Genomic DNA, 23350 nt, shown 5'->3' with positions numbered 1-23350 from the left:
GAGTGCAGGTCCACAGATCCCTGAAGGTAGCAGGCCAGGTAGATAAGGTGGTTAAGGCGGCATACGGGATACTTGCCTTTATTAGCCTAGGCATAGAATACAAGGGCAGAGAGGTTATACTTGAACTGTATAAAACAATAGTTAGGCCACAGCTGGAGTACTGCAGGTCTGGCCGCCTCTTTACAGGAAGGATGTGATTGCACTAGAGAGGGTACAGAGGAGATTTACAAGGATGTTGCCGAAGAATTTTAGCTATGAGGAAAGATTGGATAGACTGGGTTTGTTTTCTTCGGAACAGAGGAGGCTGAGGGAGACTTTATTGAGGTGTATAAAATGATGAGGGGCCTAGTGAATAGGAAGGACCTATTTCCCTTAGCAGAGGGGTCCAATAACCAGTGGACATAGATTTAAAGTAATTGGTAGGAGGTTGCGAGGGGATTTGACCCAGAGAGTGATGGGGATCTGGAACTCACTGCCTGAAAGAGGCAGATACCGTCATCACATTTAAAAAGTACCTGGACATGTACGTGAAGAACTGTAATGTACAATGCTATGGACCAAGAGCTGGAAAGTGGGATTAGGCTAGATAGCCATTTGTCGGCCGGCACGGACACGATGGGCTGAATGGCCTCCTTCCTTGCTGTAAATTTCTATGAGTCTATGAGAAAGTCCCAGGTTCTATCGCCAGTCTGTGCTAAGATAGCTGTTAACTTAGCTATTTCAACTGGCTTCAGCATCCCAGGATCAGGGAGCAGAATCAGCCAAGGTTCCAGCTCCTGATCACCATTTCCTGCTGGAAATTGGGTAGGTTCAGAGTTGGTTTTAGCTGTGAAGCCCTCCACAGTGGAATATCTTGTCTAGGGTCATACATACTTGGTGAGGCCTGGAGGGTGACCTATGCCCATGAATCTGTAATCTACAGCAACTTTATGGCAGGAGGAAAACACAATTTGCACTGAAATTCTGCATGAAATATTAAATCTATTAATTATGGCACAATGTTCGATCGTGGTTACCTACAGGCTCAGTCTCTTCACCATTCCATCTTTTCTTTTGGGGAAGGAAGGGTGCAGATCCGACAGGGGCTCAATTTCCTGTGACATCTGGTAACTAAAATAGGAAAAGATTGCCTGATGTGAGTGAATTTTTTCCTCAAATATGCGCCAGAGTTTGTGAGTAATCACTGTGCCTCCCAATTCAAACCTCCACCTGCCCATGGCCACTGATTTTGCCACTGTTATATATTTATATTCAGATTGTTCAACACCTGTAATCTTGACCCAATGTAGACTTCATCCTTTCATGGAATAACCATGCTTGAGTGGTGAAGTGCACTGACAAAATGCAAGTGCTCACCAGGACCTCACGTTCCATAGGCCCATCCACTCCACACTGCCACTGTTGGTGCCCAAAACCACCATACACAGAATTTGGCAAACTCCCCACATGGGCACATGGCCACAACTGATGGCATGGCACCCCCAGTTCAGCCCGTTATTCTCCAATTACATCGATAGCCTGCCAGAACGTACTTATTTTAGATTAATTAGCCTCTTGTGCCTCGTTACCTCTGCTCGTCAGTCAGGAGGTCATAACTGTGGAACCATCGAATGAGCCAGGGCTTCTGATTTAACCGATAATTGGTGCACGTTGATTGGAGTTGTTTAATGTGGGCTAGGATTTCAAATTCCTGAAAGAAAATGTTGAAATTACATGAACAATATTAGTAATTTAGTAAAACTGCAATATGGGAATTACTAGAACCAAGAGCAGCGCCACTTGCAACTGACCATAAATCACCAGCTGGTGATTTACACAATCATAAAAGTATTAGGTTTCTGACTGTTTAGCAGGGTTATTCACCATGCAACTATGGAGTTACTGCTTATTCATAGGTGGGGTGAAAGGCCTTAATCAGAGGAATGGAGAGTTTGGGGTGGACAGGGGCTGCAGAGCTGGAGAAGGTTATAGAGCTAGGCTGGGATAAGGCCATGGAGGGATTTAAAATGAGGGTAAGAAATAAGGGGGAAAGAGCAGGGACTATTTGGATAGCTCTACCAAAGAGCCAGGGTAAAATGTACAAAGGGATGTTGATAGATTAAGCGAATGGGCAGAACTGGCAAATGGATTTCAATGTAGGCAAATGTGAGGTCTTCCACTTTGGGCCTAAAAAGGATAGAACAGGATACTTTCTAAATAGTGAAAAGCTAAAAACAGTGGAAGGCCAAAGAGACTTGTGGGTCCAGGTACATAGATCATTAAATGTCATGCACAGGTACAGATAATAATCAAAAGGGCTAGTGGAATGCTGACCTTTATATTTAGAGGATTAGAGTACAAGGGGGTAGAAGCTATGCTGCAGTTATTCAAAGACCTGGTTAGACCACACCTGGAGCACTGTGAGCAGTTCTGGCCCCACACCTTGGGGAGGATATATTGGCCTTGGAGGGAGCGCAGTGTAGGTTTACCAGAATGATATCGGAATGGACTCCAAGGGTTATATTACGAGGAGAGATTACACTAACAAGGGTTGTATCCAATGTTCCCTGTAATCTTTTTGGGGCCGAGTGGCCCCTTCCGCAGACTGCACGGCCTGTTCAAAATTACACACATGCACAATTTCAATTTACAAGCCGGCTCAACGACTGCGGGGGAGTTCAAGAGCTCTGTACGGCTGCGCAGCTTAAGGAGAACATTGGTTGTATCCCCTGGAATTTAGAAGGATTAGGGGTGATTTTATCTAAGTTTTCAGGATATTAAGGGGAACTGATCAGGTAGCTAGAGAAAAACTATTTCTGCTGGTTGGGGACTCTGGGACTAGGGGGCATAGACTAAACATTAGAGCCAGATCATTCAGGAGTGAAGTTAGGAAACACTTCTACACACAAGTAGAAGTAGTTTGGAACTCTCTTCTGCAAATGGCAATTGATAATAGATCAATTGTTAATTTTAAATCTGAGATTGATAGATTTTTGTTAACCAAAGATATTAAGGGATATGGGGCAATGGCAGGTATATGGAGTTAGGTCACAGATCAGCCATGATCTCACTGAATGACGGAACAGGCTCGAGGGGTCTAAATGACCTCCTCCTGTTCCTATGTTTTAATGAGTCTCTAGGTACTGTTCCTATGACTCTGGATTTGAATCAATTCACTGAACATTCTTTTGTGTAAAAATAATTAAAGTTTTAGCAGTAACTCTGGTTCCACACATAGCTGGGGGCATTCTTTCCAAAGCGATTGTTCACTCACCCTGCGCCTCTTTTGGAAGTTAATCAGACCGCCCTGTGGAATCAATACACAATCACATTAATGCTGTGGATCAAGTGGGCCTGCAATGCTTCTATTCATCAATTTGCTGGCTGGAAATAATCAGCATTCTCTGCAAACTTAAAATAGCCTCATGCAACAGATTAAATCAGATCTGTCAACTCAGCACAGAGTGCGGCCAGACAAGCTGTTTGCACAGACCTTCCAGCTCACAGTGATGCTTGGATAATAATGATCCTGAAAGACCAAATTAAGGCTAAACTTGTGCTCCCGTGCACTGGTGGCCCAGGTGTGTGCTGGATGCAAAACTGGGGGCATGTTCCTTGCATTTGTTCTGCACTCGCCCTGGGCTTTCTGTGGGGGCTTGCATTGCCCCAGGACAAAAAACTCATCACTAGGATGCATTTAGTGGCCAGTTCCCCTGGAACTTCAGGTGCATTGTACAATTGGGTGAGAGACCAGAGTGCACTGCAGCAGCTGGAGTAGAGAGTGGGATAGTTACCAGAAGCTCTTAAAGTTGATCAGCTTCCCATGGTTTTGAATTTGCAGGACTACTTTATTCATGCCTATTGATATCCTGTGAAATTGGAATGCAACATTAATTTGTTTTTCCCCCAAAAAAATTCCACTCAAAATTATCCAAGTAACTTCACCAATATTATTGGTGTTCTGCTGGCTGATCAGGTCGATATGTCCTTACTATACAGTATAGATGCACACGAGGCCCATACTTGAGAGAAGGTCAGTCTGTGACCTTTATTACCAAGACCTCAAGAGATGAAGGTGGGTGGAGCTTCCCCTTTTATACCGGAAAGTCCAGGTTAGGAGTGTCTCCCACAGGTTCACCCCTTGTGGTCAATGTTCTCAAGGTGTACAACTTAGGTCAGCTTATACATGGGTTACAATGATAGTTGAATACATGACATCACCTCCCCCCCAAAGTTTTATTGAGATCACAGGTTAAGTCTCTCTGGTGGTTTACGCTGAGTTGGGGCTCCGGTTGTTGGGTGCTGGCCTGAGTGTCTGCTGTTTGCGGTGCCTCAGGCCTGTCCGGACTGCCCACAGTGACTGGGCTCTCCTCCACTTGGTTCCGGCGTTCGGTCACCTGTGGTGGAGTGAACTCTACATCGTGTTCTTCCTCTGCTTCTTCAATGGGGTTGCTGAACCTCCTTTTAGTTTGATCCACGTGTTTGCGGCAGATTTGTCCATTGGTAAGTTTAACTACCAAAACCCTATTCCCCTCTTTGGCAATCACAGTGCCTGCGAGCCATTTGGGCCCTGCAGCGTAATTAAGGACAAAAACAGGGTCATTGACATCAATACATCGCGCCCTCGCATTCCTGTCATGGTAGTCACATTGTGACTGACGCCAGTTCTCAACAATTTCTTTCATAGTAGGGTGTATAAGGGATAACCTGGTTTTGAGCGTCCTTTTCATTAGCAGCTCTGCGGGTGGAACCCCTGTGAGCGATTGGCCAACAGGAGGCGCGATAAGCGGCTTTGTAGGGAACCCTCTTGGAATCTGAGCATCCCCTGTTTGATTATCTGCACTGCTCGTTCCGCCTGGCCGTTTGAGGCTGGCTTGAACGGTGCCGTTCTGACATGGTTGATTCCATTGCCTGCCATGAAGTCCTGGAATTCAGTGCTTGTGAAGCACGGGCCATTGTCGCTGACCAAAACATCCAGCAGACCATGGGCGGCGAACATTGCCCGTAGACTTTCTACCGTGGCAGAGAATGTGCTTGAATTTAAAATGGCACACTCAATCCATTTGGAGTAGGTGTCTACTACAACCAAAAACATTTTTCCCATGAAAGGACCTGCGTAGTCCACATGGATGCGTGACCATGGCTTGGCGGGCCAGGACCAGGGGCTAAGGGGGCTTCCCTGGGTGCGTTGCCCAGCTGAGCACACGTGTTGCACCTGCGAACACAAAGTTCCAGATCTGCGTCTATCCCTGGCCACCAAACGTGTGACCTGGCAATTGCCTTCATCATAACAATGCTCGGGTGCTCATTGTGAAGTTCTCTGATAAACACCTCTCCGCCCACCTGGGGCATGACTACTCGGTTTCACCACAGTAGGCAATCGGCCTGAATCAAGAGTTCATCCTTGCGCCTATGAAATGGTTTAAATTTCTCAGGGCATGCCCCGTACGTGGCTGCCCAGTCCCCATTCAGTACACATTTCTTAACTAAAGACAGTAGCGGGTCTTTATTTGTCTAGACTTTAATCTGACGGGTTGTCACAGGTGAGCCTTCACTTTCGAAAGCTTCAATAGCCATGACCATCTCAGCATCATGCTCAGTTGCCCCCTCAGTGGTGGCTAGTGGGAGCAGTTTTCAGTGCCTGGTCTGTGCCGAATTGTGTAGTCATAGGCGGCTAACGTAAGTGCCCACCTCTGTATGCGGGCCGATGCATTCGCATTTATGACCTTGTTGTCAGCCAAAAGGGACGTTAGGGGTTTGTGATCTGTTTCCAGCTCAAATTTCCTGCCAAACAGGTACTGGTGCATTTTTTTTTTACTGCATATACACATGCTAGCGCTTCCTTTTCTACCATCCCGTAGCCCCTTTCTGCCTGGGACAGACTTCTGGAGGCATAAGCTACCGGCTGTAACTGACCATTGGCATTCACATGCTGCAACACACACCCGACCCCATAGGACGACGCATCTCACGTTAAAACAAGTTTCTTACATTGGTCATATAACATTAACAGTTTGTTGGAGCATAACAAATTGCGTGCTCTATCAAAAGCCCTTTCCTGGCTGTCCCCCCAGACCAAATTGCGACCTTTGCGTAGGAGCACATGTAGCGGCTCTAACAGCATGCTCAATTTGGGAAGAAAGTTACCAAAATAGTTCAGGAGCCCCAGGAACTAACGCAGATCCGTCGTGTTATGGGGTCTGGGTGCTCTCTGGATCGCTTCTGTTTTGGATGCAGTAGGGCTGATCCCGTCTGCTGCTACCCTCCTCCCCAGGAATTCTACCTCTGGAGCTAAGAAGACGCACTTCGCCTTTTTCAGTCGCAGCCCTACCCGGTCCAGTCTGCGTAGCACCTCCTCCAGGTGTTCTTCAGTATCGCGACCCGTGATGAGGATGTCGTCTTGAAAAACCACTGTCCTTGGAATCGACTTGAGAAGGCTTTCCATATTTCGCTGAAAGATCGCGGCGGCCAAACGAATCCTGAACGGACATCTGTTATACTCAAAACAACCTCTTGTATGTTGTGATGGTGGTCAGCTTCTTCGACTCACTCGCCAGCTCCTGGGTCATGTAAGCTGAGGTCAGATCCAATTTTGAAAAAGGTTTGCCATCGGATAGCGTCGCAAAGAGGTCCTCTGCTCTCGGTAGCGGGTACTGGTTTTGGAGTGACACCCGATTGATGGTGGCCTTGTAATCACCACATATCCTGACCGACCCATCACCGGCACAATCGGGCTCGCCCAGTCACTGAATTCGACTGGCGAGATGATGCCTTCCCTCAACAGGCGGTCCAATTCGCCTTCTATCTTTTCCCGCATCACGTACGGCACCGCTCTGGCCTTGTGGTGTACTGGCCTGGCGTCCGGGTTTATGTGAATCACTACCTTGGCCCCCATGAAAGTGCCGATGCCGGGTTGAAATAATTTGTCAAATTTGTCCAGGACCTGTGAGCATGATACTCGCTCCACAGAGGAAATTGCATTGACATCGCCCCATTTCCAGTTCATGACAGCAAGCCAACTCCTCCCCAGTAGTGCGGGACTGTCCCCCAGGACAATCCAGAGTGGCAACCTGTTCTCTGAATCTTTGTGGGTCACGACTACCGTGGCGCTGCCTAGCACCGGAATGATCTCCTTTGTATATGTCTGAAGCTGTGCGTCAATCAGCAATAATTTTGGCCTCCTGGCCTTGGACATCCACAACCTTTCGAACTGTTTGATACTCATCAGAGACTGGCTGGCCCCCGTGTCTAGCTCCATTAATACTGGGATGCCATTGAGGAGCACTTTCATCATTATCGGTGGCATTCTGGTATATGAACTGTATACGTGCTCCACATGAACTCGCTGAACTTCAGCTTTCAGCGATTTCCCCCAGTATTCATTTGGCCTCGTAGGGCTTACATCGGGCCCGTCCTCGTCGTACATCAACCTGGCTGCAGGCTTCCTGCACATACGCGCCAAGTGACCGCTGATGTTGCAGTTTCTGCAGGTATATTGCTGATACCTGCAAGCTCTGGCTGGGTGTTTGCCTCCACACCTCCAACATGAGCTGGAGGCCCCGTTGTTGGAAACAAAAGGTCCATTACCAGTCGATCGTCTCTGACTGTCTCTGTAACTGTCCTTAAGCGCACCATTACTGGTGTTGATGGCCCCATTACTGGCCGCATTGTCCATTGCGATGGCATGAATCGTTGTTCAGCTAGCCATTGTCTCTGTTGAATTCCCCCTTTGGGTTCGACTACATGCTGGGGCATGTCCGATTGCCCTTGTCTGCCTAGAGAACTGTGTGCCGCGTTAACAATGTTGAATCCCTGGTTGTTTGCCGCATTTGAGCCAAGATTTTTGTCATACATCATTCTGGTCTCTTCCTCCCCCGAGATAAATGCCTGGGCTATCAGAGCCACCGCTTCCAAGGTCAAGTCTTTGGTCTCAATCAGTTTCCTGAAAACCCCAGCATGCCCGATGCCCTTAATAAAAAAAGTCTCACAGCATCTCCGCTCTGCATGCATCTGGGAACTTACATAGGCTGGGCAGTCGCCGGAGATCTGCCACGAAGTCTGGAACGCTTTGCCCTTCTCACCGCCGGTGCGTGTAAAACCGGTGTCTCGCCATGTGCATGCTGCTTGCTGGTTTAAAGTGTTCCCCGATCAACTTACTGAGCTCTTCAAATGTCTTGTCCGCCGACTTCTCTGGCGCTAGAAGGTCCTTCATCAGGGAGTACGTCCTGGATCCACAAACCGTCAGGAGATGAGCCCTGTGTTTGTCGGCTGAATCCTGTCCCAGCCATTAGTGACATAACTTTGCTGTAGTCTCTCAATAAAGTCGTCCCAATCATCACCCTGGTTTTAACGTTGCGATGAACATAGAAACATAGAAACATAGAAAATAGGTGCAGGAGTCGGCCATTCGGCCCTTCGAGCCTGCACCACCATTCAATGAGTTCATGGCTGAACATGCAACTTCAGTACCCCATTCCTGCTTTCTCGCCATACCCCTTGATCCCCCGAGTAGTAAGGACTACATCTAACTCCCTTTTGAATATATTTAGTGAATTGGCCTCAACTACTTTCTGTGGTAGGGAATTCCACAGGTTCACCACTCTCTGGGTGAAGAAGTTTCTCCTCATCTCGGTCCTAAATGGCTTACCCCTTATCCTTAGACTGTGACCCCTGGTTCTGGACTTCCCTAACATTGGGAACATTCTTCCTGCATCTAACCTGTCTGAACCCATCAGAATTTTAAACGTTTCTATGAGATTCCCTCTCATTCTTCTGAACTCCAGTGAATACAAGCCCGGTTGATCCAGTCATTCTTGATAGGTCAGTCCCGCCATCCCGAGAATCAGTCTGGTGAATCTTCGCTGCACTCCCTCAATAGCAAGAATGTCCTTCCTCAGGTTAGGAGACCAAAACTGTCCACAATACTCCAGGTGTGGCCTCACCAAGGCCCTGTACAACTGTAGCAACACCTCCCTGCCCCTGTACTCAAATCCCCTCGCTATGAAGGCCAACATGTCATTTGCTTTCTTAACCGCCTGCTGTACCTGCACGCCAACCTTCAATAACTGATGTACCATGACACCCAGGTCTCGTTGCACCTCCCCTTTTCCTAATTTGTCACCATTCAGATAATAGTCTGTCTCTATTTTTACCACCGAAGTGGATAACCTCACATTTATCCACATTATACTTCATCTGCCATGCATTTGCCCACTCACCTAACCTATCCAAATCACTCTGCAGCCTCATAGCATCCTCCTCGCAGCTCACACTGCCACCCAACTTAGTGTCATCTGCAAATTTGGAGATACTACATTTAATCCCCTCATCTAAATCATTAATATACAATGTAAACAGCTGGGGCCCCAGCACAGAACCTTGTGGTACCCCACTAGTCACTGCCTGCCATTCTGAAAAATACCCATTTACTCCTACTCTTTGCATCCTGTCTGCCAACCAGTTCTCAATCCACGTCAGCACACTACCCCCAATCCCATGTGCTTTAACTTTGCACATCAATCTCTTGTGTGGGACCTTGTCGAAAGCCTTCTGAAAATCCAAATACACCACATCAACTGGTTCTCCCTTGTCCACTCTACTGGAAACATCCTCAAAAAATTCCAGAAGATTTGTCAAGCATGATTTCCCTTTCACAAATCCATGCTGACCATGGAGTTAATGTTGTAAAAGTGATACAGAACCCCGCAGGCAGGCAAGGGCAATTCGAAACCGCCCAGGCAGCAACAAGCTCCAGGGTGGGCCCGCAACAGGGACAATGGAAAGGGGATTGGCAATTCACGCCATCACGAGGAACAATGCATCCCATGATGGGACAATTAACACCCTCCATCAGCGTGCTTAGAAACAGCCAAACGGGCCATCAGAGAGGAATGCCTGGGAACAGTCCTTTTGTTAACAGCAATCTCAGCTCATGTTGGAGGTGTGGGGGTAGACACACTGCCAAAAGCTGCAGGTTCCAGCTTTATACCTGTAGGATTTGTAATGTCAATGGACACTTGGCCAGGATGTACAAAAAGGCAGTAGCGAGGCTAGTCTGCGAGACAGAGGAACCAGACGAGGGGTCTGAAATGCAGGATGAGGCCTGGGGAACAACTGTGGATGCTGAAGTTCAGAGAGTTCATGTGGCTGACGTTCACAGCTCATACACCAAAACGCCACCCATGATGATGAAAGTCTTACTGAATGGCATCCCGGTGCACATGGAGCTGGATACCGGAGCTAGCCAGTCATTCATGAGTGGCCAACAGTTTCAGAGACTATGGCCACACAGAGCTAGCAGGCCCAAACTGGAACGCACTGAGATGCAGCTAAGGACGTACACCAAAGAAATCATCCCAGTGCTAGGCAGTGCAAACTTGGTGTAACGCATAATGGATTACAGAACCGGCTGCCACTCTGGATTGTTCCGGGAAATGACCCCGCGCTTTTGGGAAGGAGTTGGCTAGCTGAGATGAATTGGAAATGGGGGAATGTGCACGCCATTTCATCCGTGGAGTGAAGTTCATACTCGCAGGTATTGCAAAAATTCGAGTCACTCTTTCAACCCGGTGTCGGAATGTTCAAGGGCACTAAAGTAGTGATACACATCACTCCGGACGCCAGACCAGTGCACCACAAAGCCAGAGCGGTGCCGTACGTGATGCGTGAGAAAATTGAAAGTGAACTGGACAGGCTGCTCAGAGAGGGCATAATTTCGGCCGCTGAATTCAGCGACTGGGCAAGTCCCATCGTTCCCGTCCTCAAAGCAGATGGCTCGGTTAGGATTTGTGCTGACTACAAAGCCACCATCAACCGAGTATCGCTGCAAGACCAATACCCGCTTCCGAGAGCGGAGAACCTCTTTGCCACGCTGGCAGGTGGCAAGCTGTTCACCAAGTTGGACCTCACTTCGGCCTACTTGACTCAGGAACTGGCGCAAGATTCCAAGCTTCTGACCATCTTCACGACGCACAAAGGATTATTTGTCTACAACAGATGCCCGTTTGGCATTCGTTCGGCAGCGGCTATCTTTCAGCAAAACATGGAAAGCTTGCTCAAGTCCATCCTTGGAACGATCGTGTTCCAAGACGACATCCTTATAACGGGTCGAGACACTGAGGAACACCTCCGCAACCTGGAGGAGGTGCTACGCCGATTGGAACGGGTAGGCCTGCGGCTGAAAAAGGCCAAGTGCGTGTTTTTAGCCCCAGAGGTCGAGTTCCTGGGCAGGAGGGTTGCTGCAGACGGGATCCGACCCACTGAATCAAAAACTGAGGCGATTCGCCGGGCGCCCAGGCCCGGCAACACGTCAGAGTTGCGATCATTCCTGGGACTTTTGAACTATTTTGGGAACTTGCTGCCGAACTTAAGCACATTGTTGGAGCCGTTACACATGCTCCTCCGTAAAGGTTGTGAATGGTTTTGGGGGGATTGTCAAGAACGGGCTTTCAATCAGGCGAGGAACCTGCTGTGTTCCAACAAACTGTTGACTTTGTATGACCTCTGTAAAAAACTGGTCTTAACATGCGATGCGTTATCCTACGGGGTTGGGTGTGTGTTGCAGCAGGGTAACGATGACGGCCAACTCCAACCGGTGGATTACGCCTCCAGGTCGCTCTCCCAGGAAGAGCGCGGATACGGCATGATCGAGAAGGAGGCACTCGCGTGTGTGTACGGTGTGAATAAGATGCACCAGTACCTTTTCGGTAGACGGTTCGAGCTAGAGACGGACCACAAGCCGTTAACATCCCTGTTGTCCGACAGCAAGGCTGTCAACGCTAACGCGTCAGCTCGCATACAGCGATGGGCCCTCACGCTGGCTGCGTATGACTACACCATACGGCACCAGCCAGGCACCGAAAATTGCGCTGACGCACTCAGCAGGCTCCCACTGACCACCACCGAGGGGGTGACGGAGCAGAGCGCCGAGATGGTCATAGCCATTGAGGCTTTTGACACTGTGGGCTCCCCCATCACAGCCCGACAGAACAAACTCTGGACCAACAGGGACCCCCTCCTATCCATGATAAAGAAATGTGTCCTGATTGGGAATTGGGCGCCCGCACACAGGGCGTGCCCCGAGGAAGTCAGGCCGTTTCAGAGACAGGTGGATGAACTCTCCGTCCAAGCCGACTGCCTGTTATGGGGCAGCCGGGTAGTCATGCCCCAGAAAGGAAGGGAAGCGTTCATCAGGGAACTCCACAGCGAGCACCCTGGCATCATGTTAATGAAGGCCATTGCCTGGTCACACATCTAGTGGCCGGGGTTTGACTCAGACCTGGAACACTGGGTTCGCAGGTGCACGACGTGTGCCCAGCTGGGCAATGCCCCCAGGGAGGCCCCAATCAGCCCGTGGCCCTGACCCACCAGGCCATGGTCACATATTCACATGGACTATGCGGGCCCGTTCATGGGGAGAATGTTCCTGATCGTTGTCGATACATACTCGAAGTGGATCGAATGCATCATATTGAACTCGTGCACGACATCCATCACCGTGGAGAGTCTGCGTACGGTTTTCGTGACCCACGGCTTGCCGGACATCCTGGTCAGCGATAATGGTCCGTGTTTTACCAGCCATGAATTCCAGGAGTTTATGTCGGGCAATGGGATCAAGCACGTCCGGACAGCGGCGTTCAAGCCGGCCTCCAATGGCCAGGCGGAGCGGGCGGTCCAAGTCATAAAGCAGGGCATGCTACGCATCCAAGGACACTCCCTTCAGTACCGCCTATTGCGCCTCCTGCTGGCCTACAGGTCCCGCCCGCACTCACTCACGGGAGTCCCGCCAGCGGAACCCCTCATGAAACACACGCTCAAGACACGGCTGTCCCTCATCCACCCAGCCCTGGCAGACATTGTTGAGGGCAAGCGCCAGTCCCAAACCGAGCTCCATGGTCGAGGCTCAAGGGGAGATGTATAGAAATAGATGACCCGGTATTTGTTCTTAACCATGCTTTGGCACCCAAATGGCTTGAGGGCACCGTAATTGGCAAAGAAGGAAACGGGGTCATGGTGGTCAGACTAAATAATGGGCAGATATGCCGCAAACACTTGGACCAAGTAAAGAAAAGGTTCAGTGCAGACACGGAGGAACCGGAAGAAGAGCATGATGAGATAGCACCCACACCACTGCCAGCGTACGAGCAACAAAGACAGCCCTCAGCATGCACAGTCCCTGCGGCCAGCCCGGACAGGCCGGAATCACTTCTAGTGACAGAGACGCGTGCTGAGGCTCAGCCACCAGAGCCACAACTGCGGCGCTCCACGAGAGAGCGTCGACCACCCGATAGACTTAACCTCTGAAACTAAAAGTCTCAAGGGAGGAGGTGATGTCATGTATTTCACCATCTTGCAATGACAATAGTTATGTAACTGTAACTCATGTTCATCGTACCTGTACCCTTGTAATGCACACCCTGACCACAGGGGGTGAGCTTGCGGAAGACACTCCTCACCTGGGCTTCCAGGTATAAAAGGGGAGGTCCCACCCAGGGTCAGCACTCCTTGGTCATGGGAATAAAGTGAAGGTCACAGAGTGACCGTGTCTGATGTATACATGCCTCGTGTGAGTTTGTAACAAGGTGCAGAGACACGACAGGAAGTTCAGGCACAGCTTTAAGGTGCTGAAGCTGGACTTGGAAAGCTCTGCCCAGGAACTCTGTGTGTCTCAGAGTGGCAGATTGGGCTCAGAGTGACTTACCGTATGTTAAGCAGAGGACCTTAGAAACTCACTACACACAGATGGTGTACAATGCTTTGCACCAGCAGCAGAATTTCAACCCATGGTCACAGTTTTAAGATTACTTACTTCCACATAATCAGGCAATGCTGTGTCGAGCATGGTGAGATCAGTTAGAAACGTGCCCAGATAGGGAACCATCCCCTGAGCCACTCCCTGTGAGAAAAAGTGAGATGGTTTTCATCGTCAAAAACAGCAATCTGAATTCCAGTCCCTTGGCACTAGACACGGCCTTGAGCCACAGAGACCCATTCCCCATCACCCTGATCCCTGACCCCGGAGCCTGACCGAGAACGATTCCCCGTCTCCCTGAACCTTGACCCCAGGCCCTGACTGCACGTGACCTCTGACCCCCTGATCTCAGACCCTCCCCCTGCCATGAGCCCAGACCCTGATTCAGCATGATCCTGCAGCCTGACCCACCCCTTCGTGACCTCGGATCCTGATTCCCCGTGACCCCGACTCCCCATGTCCCCCAGTCCCTGACGCCTCATGACCCCGGACCCTGACCCTCCTGTGACCCACGGCCCTAACCCCGCCCATGAACCTGGATCCTGACCCCGTGACCCTGGACCCTGGCTCTGTGTCTGCGAAGTCGCACTCACCGAGTCCTCACTGGGTGACTCTTGCTTTCCGCAGGAGCTGTGAGGTTCGTTGCAGCTGCTTTTGCCACTGAAAGGTGTGTCGATTCCTTCCTGTGTGGGAATCAGAGACTGGTTGAGGATCAATAAGGTACCTGGAGAATGAGGTTGGTCTGCCCTGCATTGGTGTCTCACTAACCCTACCGTAGCCAGGTACCATAGGCTGAACATGGAACCAATGAGGCCTGGTCTGTGCCAGTACAACACGCACAAAGAGAAAGCAACACAACAATTATCATGGTCTGCACGGCTCTGATTCATCACTACCCCCCCTCTGCACTGGGACTGGAGGAGGAGGACGATGAGGAGAGGAGTAGGGCAACGATGAGGAGAGGAAGAGTTCATGCATTTGGACTGGAGTCGGTGGAGGATGAGGAAGGGGAGGACGATGACAATGATGAGGAGAAAGAAGAGGAGGAGGGCGACGATGATGAGGAGGATGGTGAGGAGAGGAGGAGGAGGAGGGCAATGAAAGGGGTGGAGGGCGGCGATGAGGAGAGGAGGAGGGTGACAATGAGGAGAGAAGGGCGAGGAGCAGGAGGACGATGAGGAACAGGAGGAGGACAATGAGGAAAGGAGGACGTCGATGAGGAAGATCAGGAGCAGGAAGATGATGAGGAGAGAAGGGCGACGATGAGGAGAGGAGGAGGAGGATGATGAGGAGGAGGAGAATGAGAAGACAGAGGACGACGATGAAGAAGAGGAGGAGGGCGATGATGAGGAGGAGGAGGGAGAGAAGGATGAGGAAGAGGAGGATGTTGAGGAGGAGGAAGGCAACGATGAAGAGAGGAGGAGAGCGACGAGGAGGAGAGCGAAGATAGGAGGAGGGTGATGATGAGGAGAGGATGAGGAGGAGGAGGACGATGGGGAGGGCGATAATGAGGATGAGGAGCCAGAAACATAGAAAATAGGTGCAGGAGTAGGCCATTCGGCCCTTCGAGCCTGCACCACCATTCTATAAGATCATGGCTGATCATTCCCTCAGTACCCCTTTCCCGCTTTCTCTCCATACCCCTTGATCCCTTTAGCCATGAGGGCCATATCTAACTCCCTCTTGAATATATCCAATGAACTGGCATCAACAACTCTCTGCGGCAGGGAATTCCACAGGTTAACAACTCTCTGAGTGAAGAAGTTTCTCCTCATCTTAGTCGTAAATGGCTTACCCCTTATCCTTAGACTGTGTCCCCTGGTTCTGGATTTCCCCAACATCGGGAACATTCTTCCCGCATCTAACCTGTCCAGTCCCGTCAGAATTTTATATGTTTCTATGAGATCCCCTCTCAGTGTTCTAAACTCCAGTGTATAAAGGCCCAGTTGATCCAGTCTCTCCTCATATGTCAGTCCAGCCATCCCGGGAATCAGTCTGGTGAACCTTCGCTGCACTCCCTCAATAGCAAGAACGTCCTTCCTCAGGTTAGGAGACCAAAACTGAACACAATATTCCAGGTGAGGCCTCACTAAGGTTCTGTACAACTGCAGTAAAGCGTCCCTGCTCCTATACTCAAATCCCCTCGCTTTGAAGGCCAACAAACCATTTGCCTTCTTCACCGCCTGCTGTACCTGTATGCCAACTTTCAATGACTGATGTACCATGACACCCAGGTCTCGTTGCACCTCCCCTTTTCCTAATCTGCCGCCATTCAGATAATATTCTGTCTTCGTGTTTTTGCCACCAAAGTGGATAACCTCACATTTATCCACATTATACTGCATCTGCCACCCGTTTGCCCACTCATCTAACCTGTCCAAGTCACCCTGCAGCCTCTTAGCGTCCTCCTCACAGCTCACACCACCACCCAGCTTAGTGTCATCTGCAAACTTGGGGATATTACATTCAATTCCTTCATCTAAATCATTAATGTATAATGTAAATAGCTGGGGCCCCAGCACTGAGCCCTGCGGCACCCCACTAGTCACTGCCTGCCATTCCAAAAAGGACCCGTTTATCCCGACTCTCTGCTTCCTGTCTGCCAACCAGTTCTCTATCCACATCAGTACATTACCCCCAATACCATGCGCTTTAATTTTGCACACCAATCTCTTGTGTGGGACCTTGTCAAAAGTCTTTTGAAAGTCCAAATACACCACATCCACTGGTTCTCCCTTGTCCACTCTACCAGTTACATCCTCAAAAAACTCTAGATTTGTCAAGCATGATTTCCCTTTCATAAATCCACGCTGAGGAGGACGAGGACTAAGAGGAGAGGACGGCGACGATGAGGAAAGGAGGAGGAGAGGGGAAGGGCGGTGATGTGGAGAGGAGGATGAGGAGGAGGAGGATGAAAGGAGGGCGAGGAGGAGGTGAAGGCGACGATGAAGAGGAGGAGGGAGAGGAGGATGAGGAAGAGGATGAAGAGGAGGAGAGGAGGATGAGGAGGATGAGGAGGAGGACGATGAGGAGGAGGAGGGCGATAATGATGAGGAGGAGGGTGATCAGGAGAGGAGGATGAGGACAATGAGGAAGAGGAGGACGACGATGAGGAGGCAGAGAGCAATGGTGAGGAGGAGGAGGGAGAGGAGGATGATGAAGAGGAAGGCGGTGAGGATGAGGAGGATGAAGAGGAAGGTGACGATGAGGAGGAGGACGACGCCAAGGAGCAGGAGAATGAGGAGGATGATGAGGATGAGGAGGAGGAGGGCGACGACGAGGATGAGGAGGAGAAGGATGAGGAAGTGGACGATGATGAGGAGAGATTATGAGGGAGAGGAGGAGGAAGAGGAGGACGATGAGGAGGAGGAAACATAGAAACATAGAAAATAGGTGCAGGAGGCCATTTGGCCCTTCGAGCCTGCACCACCATTCAATAAGATCATGGCCGATCATTCCCTCAGTACCCCTTTCCTGCTTTCTCTCCATACCCCTTGATCCCTTTAGCCATAAGGGCCATATCTAACTCCCTCTTGAATATATCCAATGAACTGGCATCAACAACTCTCTGCGGCAGGGAATTCCACAGGTTAACAACTCTCTGAGTGAAGAAGTTTCTCCTCATCTCCGTCCTAAATGGCCTACCCCTTATCCTAAGACTATGTCCCCTGGTTCTGGACTTCCCCAACATCGGGAACATTCTTCCCGCATCTATCCTGTCCAGTCCCTTCAGACTCTGACATGTTTCTATGAGATCCCCTCTCATCCTTCTAAACTCCAGTGTATAAAGGCCCAGTTGATCCAGTCTCTCGTCATAGGTCAGTCCAGCCATCCTGGGAATCAGTCTGGTAAACCTTCGCTGCACTCCCTCAATAGCAAGAACATCCTTCCTCAGATTAGGAGACCAAAACTGATCACAATATTCCAGGTGAGGCATCACCAAGGCCCTGTACAACTGCAGTAACACCTCCCTGCTCCTATACTCAAATCCTCTCGCTATGAAGGTCAACATACTATGGCCCCAAGTTTCCACACGCGGCAAAACAGGCCCCTCCGAGCTGGGCGCCCGTTTTTCGCGCCGAAAACGGCGCCTGAAAAAATACGCGCTATTCTCGAGCGCTTTGCAGCTCGATGGCTGCTTGGCGTGGCGCACAGGGGGCGGAGCCTACCACTCGCGCCGATTTTGTAAGTAGGAGGGGGTGGGTACAATTTAAATGAGTTTTTTTCGTGCCGGCAACCCTGCGCGTGCGCGTTGGAGCGTTCGCCCACGCGCAGTCTGAAGGAAACATTGGCACTCGGCCATTTTAAAAAGTGCTGCAGAAAAAGTGAAAATTTGTTTATTGAACCCTTGCAAAGGCTTGTATTTTAATTTTCTTGATATTTCTGTGTGTGAGGGTGAGGGAGTGCATTCTGTAATTAAAGATAGACTGTGATAAACGGGACACATGCACTTGTTTGAGACTATTCAAATTCTTTGTAGCTGTTCAATGTTTAAAATTTTTTAATAAAACCACATTGCCCCTCCAAGATCAGCACTGAGGCTTCCTGCAGCCTTCTCCCTCCCTCCTCCCCCCCTCCCCCCGCCCCCGCCGTCGGGCAAACCGCTGCCTCAAGTACTGAGGCTTCCTGCAGCCTTCTCCCTCCCTCCCCCCCCCCTCCCCCCGCCCCCGCCGTCGGGCAAACCGCTGCCTCAAGTACTGAGGCTTCCTGCAGCCTTCTCCCTCCCTCCCCCCCCCCTCCCTCCCTCCCCCTGCCGTCGGTCGGTCCCGACGGCAAACCGCTGCCTCAAGTACTGAGGCTTCCTGCAGCCTTCTCCCTCCCTCCCTCCCCCCCACCCCCGCTGCCGTCGGTCGGTCCCGACGGCAAACCGCTGCCTGAAAGGCCTGCCTGAAGCACTTTCACACAGGTAGGAACATGGTTTATTTAATCATTTCTTTGCTTATACATTTTTATTCAGGTTGGATTTATTTGTATAATATTTGTATAAGTATAACTAAGGATTGATTGTAGAATTTAATGACTTCCCTTCCCTCCCTCCCTCCCCCACCTCGTTCCCGACGCCTAATTTGTAATCTGCGCCTGATTTTTTAAAGTGTAGACAAGGTTTTTTCAAGCCTACAAAAATCTTCACTTGCTCCATTCTAAGCTAGTTTGGAGTACGTTTTCACTGTGGAAACTTTCAAATCAGGCGTTAGTGGCCGGACACACCCCCTTTTGAAAAAAAAATTCTGTTCAAAAGTGAAACTGTTCTACCTGACTAGAACTGCAGAAAACTTAAATGTGGAGAATTCCGATTTCTTAGATACTCCGTTCTCCACCAGTTGCTCCTAAAAATCAGGAGCAAATCATGTGGAAACTTGGGGCCAATATGCCTTCTTTACAGCCTGCTGTACCTGCATGCCCACTTTCAGTGACTGATGAACTATGACACCCAGGTCTCGTTGCACCTCCCCATTTCCTAGTCTACCGCCATTCAGATAATATTCTGCCTTTGTGTTTTTGCCCCCAAAATGGAGAACCTCACATTTAGCCACATTATACTGCATCTGCCATGTATTTGCCCACTTACCTAACCTGTCCAAGTCACCCTGCAGCCTCTTAGCGTCCTCCTCACAGCTCACACCGCCACCCAGTTTAGTGTTATCTGTAAACTTGGAGATATTACACTCTATTCCTTCATCTAAATCGTTAATGTATATTGTAAAGAGCTGGGGTCCCAGCACTGAGCCCTGCGGCACTCCACTAGTCACTGTCTGCCAATCTGAAAAGGACCCGTTTATCCCGACTCTCTGCTTTCTGTCTGCCAACCAGTTCTCTATCCACGTCAGTATATTACCCCCAATATCATGTGCTTTGATTTTGCACACCAATCTCTTGTGCGGGACCTTGTCGAAAACCTTTTGAAAGTCCAAATACACCACATCCACTGGTTTTCCCTTGTCCACTCTACTCGTTACATCCTCAAAAAATTCCAGAAGATTCGTCAAGCATGATTTCCCTTTCATAAATCCATGCTGACTTGGACCGATTCTGTCACTGCTTTCCAAATGCGCTGCTATTTCATCCTTAATGATTGATTCCAACATTTTCCCCACTACTGATGTCAGGCTAACCGGTCTATAATGACCTGTTTTCTCTCTCCCTCCTTTTTAAAAAAGTGGTGTTACATTAGCTACCCTCCAGTCCATAGGAACTGATCCAGAGTCAATAGACTGTTGGAAAATGATCACCAATGCATCCACTATTTCTAGGGCCACTTCCTTGAGTACTCTGGGATGCAGATTTGCAGTGGTGCAAGAGGGAGGGATTCAAATTCCTGGGACATTGGAATCAGTTCTGAGGGAAGAGGGACCTGTACAAAAGGGACGGTCTGCACTTGGGCAGGACTGGAACTGATGTCCTGCGGGTAACATTTGCTAATGCAGTTCGGGAGTGTTTAAACTAATATGGCAGGGGGATGGGAACCTATACAGCGAGACAGGGCGAAGTAATATGGAGTCAGAAACAGACGGTAGAAAGGTAAAAAGCAATAGTGGAAGGCCGAGTAAACAAAGGCAAGAAACAAAAAGGGCCACACTACATCATAATTCTAAAAGGACAAAGGTGTTAAAAAAAACAAGCCTGAAGGCTTTGTGTCTTAATGCAAGGAGTATCCATAATAAGGTGGAATAATTAACTGTGCAAATAGATGTTAACAGGTATGATGTGATTGGGATTACAGAGACGTGGCTCCAGGATGATCAGGGCTGGAAACTTAACATCCAGGGGTATTCAACATTCAGGAAGGATAGAATAAAAGGAAAAGGAGGTGGGGTAGTATTGCTGGTTAAAGAGGAGATTAATGCAACAGTTAGGAACGACATTAGCTTGGATGATGTGGAATCTATATGGGTAGAGCTGCAGAACACCAAAGGGCAAAAAACATTAGTGGGAGTTGTGTACAGACCTCCAAACAGTAGTCGTGATGTTGGGGAGGGCATCAAACAGGAAATTAGGGGTGCATGCAATAAAGGTGCAGCAGTTATCATGGGTGACTTTAATATGCACATAGATTGGGCTAACCAAACTGGAAGCAATACGGTGGAGGAGGATTTCCTGGAGTGCATAAGGGATGGTTTTCTAGACCAATATATCGAGGAACCAACTAGGGGGGAGGCCATCTTAGACTGGGTGTTGTGTAATGAGAGAGGATTAATTAGCAATCTTGTTGTGCGAGGCCCCTTGGGGAAGAGTGACCATAATATGGTGGAATTCTACATTAGGATGGAGAATGAAACAGTTAATTCAGAGACCATGGTCCAGAACTTATAGAAGGGTAACTTTGAAAGTATGAGGCGTGAATTGGCTAGGATAGATTGGCAAATGATACTTAAGGGGTTGACTGTGGATGGGCAATGGCAGACATTTAGAGACCGCATGGATGAACTACAACAATTGTACATTCCTGTCTGGTGTAAAAATAAAAAAGGGAAGGTGGCTCAACCGTGGCTATCAAGGGAAACCAGGGATAGTATTAAAGCCAAGGAAGTGGCATACAAATTGGCCAGAAATAGCAGCGAACCCGGGGACTAGGAGAAATTTAGAACTCAGCAGAGGAGGACAAAGGGTTTGATTCGGGCAGGGAAAATAGAGTACGAGAGGAAGCTTGCTGGGAACATTAAAATGGACTGCAAAAGTTTCTATAGATATGTAAAGAGAAAAAGGTTAGTAAAGACAAACATAGGTCCCCTGCAGTCAGAATCAGGGGAAGTCATAACGGGGAACAAAGAAATGGCGGACCAATTGAACAAGTACTTTAGTTCGGTATTCACTAAGGAGGACACAAACAACCTTCCGGATATAAAAGGGGTCAGAGGGTCTAGTAAGGAGGAGGAACTGAGGGAAATCCTTGTTTGTCGGGAAATTGTGTTGGGGAAATTGATGGGATTGAAGGCCGATAAATCCCCAGGGCCTGATGGACTGCATCCCAGAGTACTTAAGGAGGTGGCCTTGGAAATAGCGGATGCATTGACAGTCATTTTCCAACATTCCATGGACTCTGGATCAGTTCCTATGGAGTGGAGGGTAGCCAATGTAACCCTACTTTTTAAAAAAGGAGGGAGAGAGAAAACAGGGAATTATAGACCGGTCAGCCTGACCTCAGTAGTGGGTCAAATGATGGAATCAATTATTAAGGATGTCATAGCAACGCATTTGGAAAGAGGTGACATGATAGGTCCAAGTCAGCATGGATTTGTGAAAGGGAAATCATGCTTGACAAATCTTCTGAAATTTTTTGAGGATGTTTCCAGTAGAGTGGACAAGGGGGAACCAGTTGATGTGGTGTATTTGGACTTTCAGAAGGCTTTCGACAAGGTCCCACACAAGAGATTAATGTGCAAAGTTAAAGTACGTGGGATTGGGGATAGTGTGCTGACGTGGATTGAGAACTGGTTGGCAGACAGGAAGCAAAGAGTAGGAGTAAATGGATACTTTTCAGAATGGCAGGCAGTGACTAGTGGGGTACCACAAGGTTCTGTGCTGGGGCCCCAGCTGTTTACATTGTACATTACTGATTTAGACGAGGGGATTAAATGTAGTATCTCCAAATTTGCGGATGACACTAAGTTGGGTGGCAGTGTGAGCTGCGAGGAGGATGCTATGAGGCTGCAGAGCGACTTGGATAGGTTAGGTGAGTGGGCAAATGCATGGCAGATGAAGTATAATGTGGATAAATGTGAGGTTATCCACTTTGGTGGTAAAAAACAGAGAGACAGACTATTATTTGAATGGTGACAGATTAGGAAAAGGGGAGGTGCAACGAGACCTGGGTGTCATGGTACATCAGTCATTGAAGGTTGGCATGCAGGTACAGCAGGCGGTTAAGAAAGCAAATGGCATGTTGGCCTTCATAGCGAGGGGATTTGAGTGTAGGAGCAGGGAAGTGTTACTACAGTTGTACAGGGCCTTGGTGAGGCCACACCTGGAGTAATGAGTACAGTTTTGGTCTCCTAACTTGAGGAGGGACATTCTTGCTATTGAGGGAGTGCAGCGAAGGTTCACCAGACTGATTCCTGGGATGGCGGGACTGACATATCAAGAAAGACAGGTTCAACTGGGCTTGTATTCACTGGAGTTCAGAAGAATGAGAGGGGATCTCATAGAAACGTTTAAAATTCTGCCGGGTTTAGACAGGTTAGATGCAGGAAGAATGTTCCCAATGTTGGGGATGTCCAGAACCAGGGGTCACAATCTAAGGATAAGGGGTAAGCCATTTAGGACCAAGATGAGGAGAAACTTCTTCACCCAGAGAGTGGTGAACCTGTGGAATTCTCTACCACAGAAAGTTGTTGAGACCAATTCACTAAATATATTCAAAAAGGAGTTAGATGTAGTCCTTACTATTAGGGGGATCAAGGGGTATGGCGAGAAAGCAGGAATGGTGTACTGAAGTTGCATGTTCAGCCATGAACTCATTGAATGGCGGTGCAGGCTAGAAGGGCCGAATGGCCTACTCCTGCACCTATTTTCTATGTTTCTATGCCCCAGGGATTTATCAGACTTCAATCCCATCAATTTCCCGAACACAATTTCCCGCCTAATAAGGATGTCCTTCAGTTCCTCCTTCTCACTAGACCCACT

General features: G+C 49.0%; 1 protein-coding gene across 3 annotated transcripts in view; it reads right to left on the bottom strand.

Moving 5' to 3' along the window:
* Positions 1 to 23350, bottom strand: part of LOC139237862 (ral guanine nucleotide dissociation stimulator-like 1) — a 95939-nt gene that overhangs the window by 40040 nt on the left and 32549 nt on the right. For all 3 annotated transcript variants that reach the window (XM_070867093.1, XM_070867095.1, XM_070867094.1), the window contains 5 exons: positions 14323 to 14412; positions 13787 to 13873; positions 3254 to 3286; positions 1569 to 1690; positions 1021 to 1110 (listed from right to left, as the gene is read on the bottom strand). In XM_070867093.1, the coding sequence (XP_070723194.1) occupies positions 1021 to 1110; positions 1569 to 1690; positions 3254 to 3286; positions 13787 to 13873; positions 14323 to 14412 (422 nt within the window). The remainder of the gene's footprint in view (positions 1 to 1020; positions 1111 to 1568; positions 1691 to 3253; positions 3287 to 13786; positions 13874 to 14322; positions 14413 to 23350) is intronic.

The sequence above is a fragment of the Pristiophorus japonicus genome, chromosome 24 (assembly GCF_044704955.1).
Source record: "Pristiophorus japonicus isolate sPriJap1 chromosome 24, sPriJap1.hap1, whole genome shotgun sequence".
Lineage (NCBI taxonomy): Eukaryota > Metazoa > Chordata > Chondrichthyes > Pristiophoridae > Pristiophorus > Pristiophorus japonicus.
The sequence above is the reverse complement of the archived record's forward strand: the minus strand, read 5'-3'. Positions and strand labels throughout refer to the sequence as shown.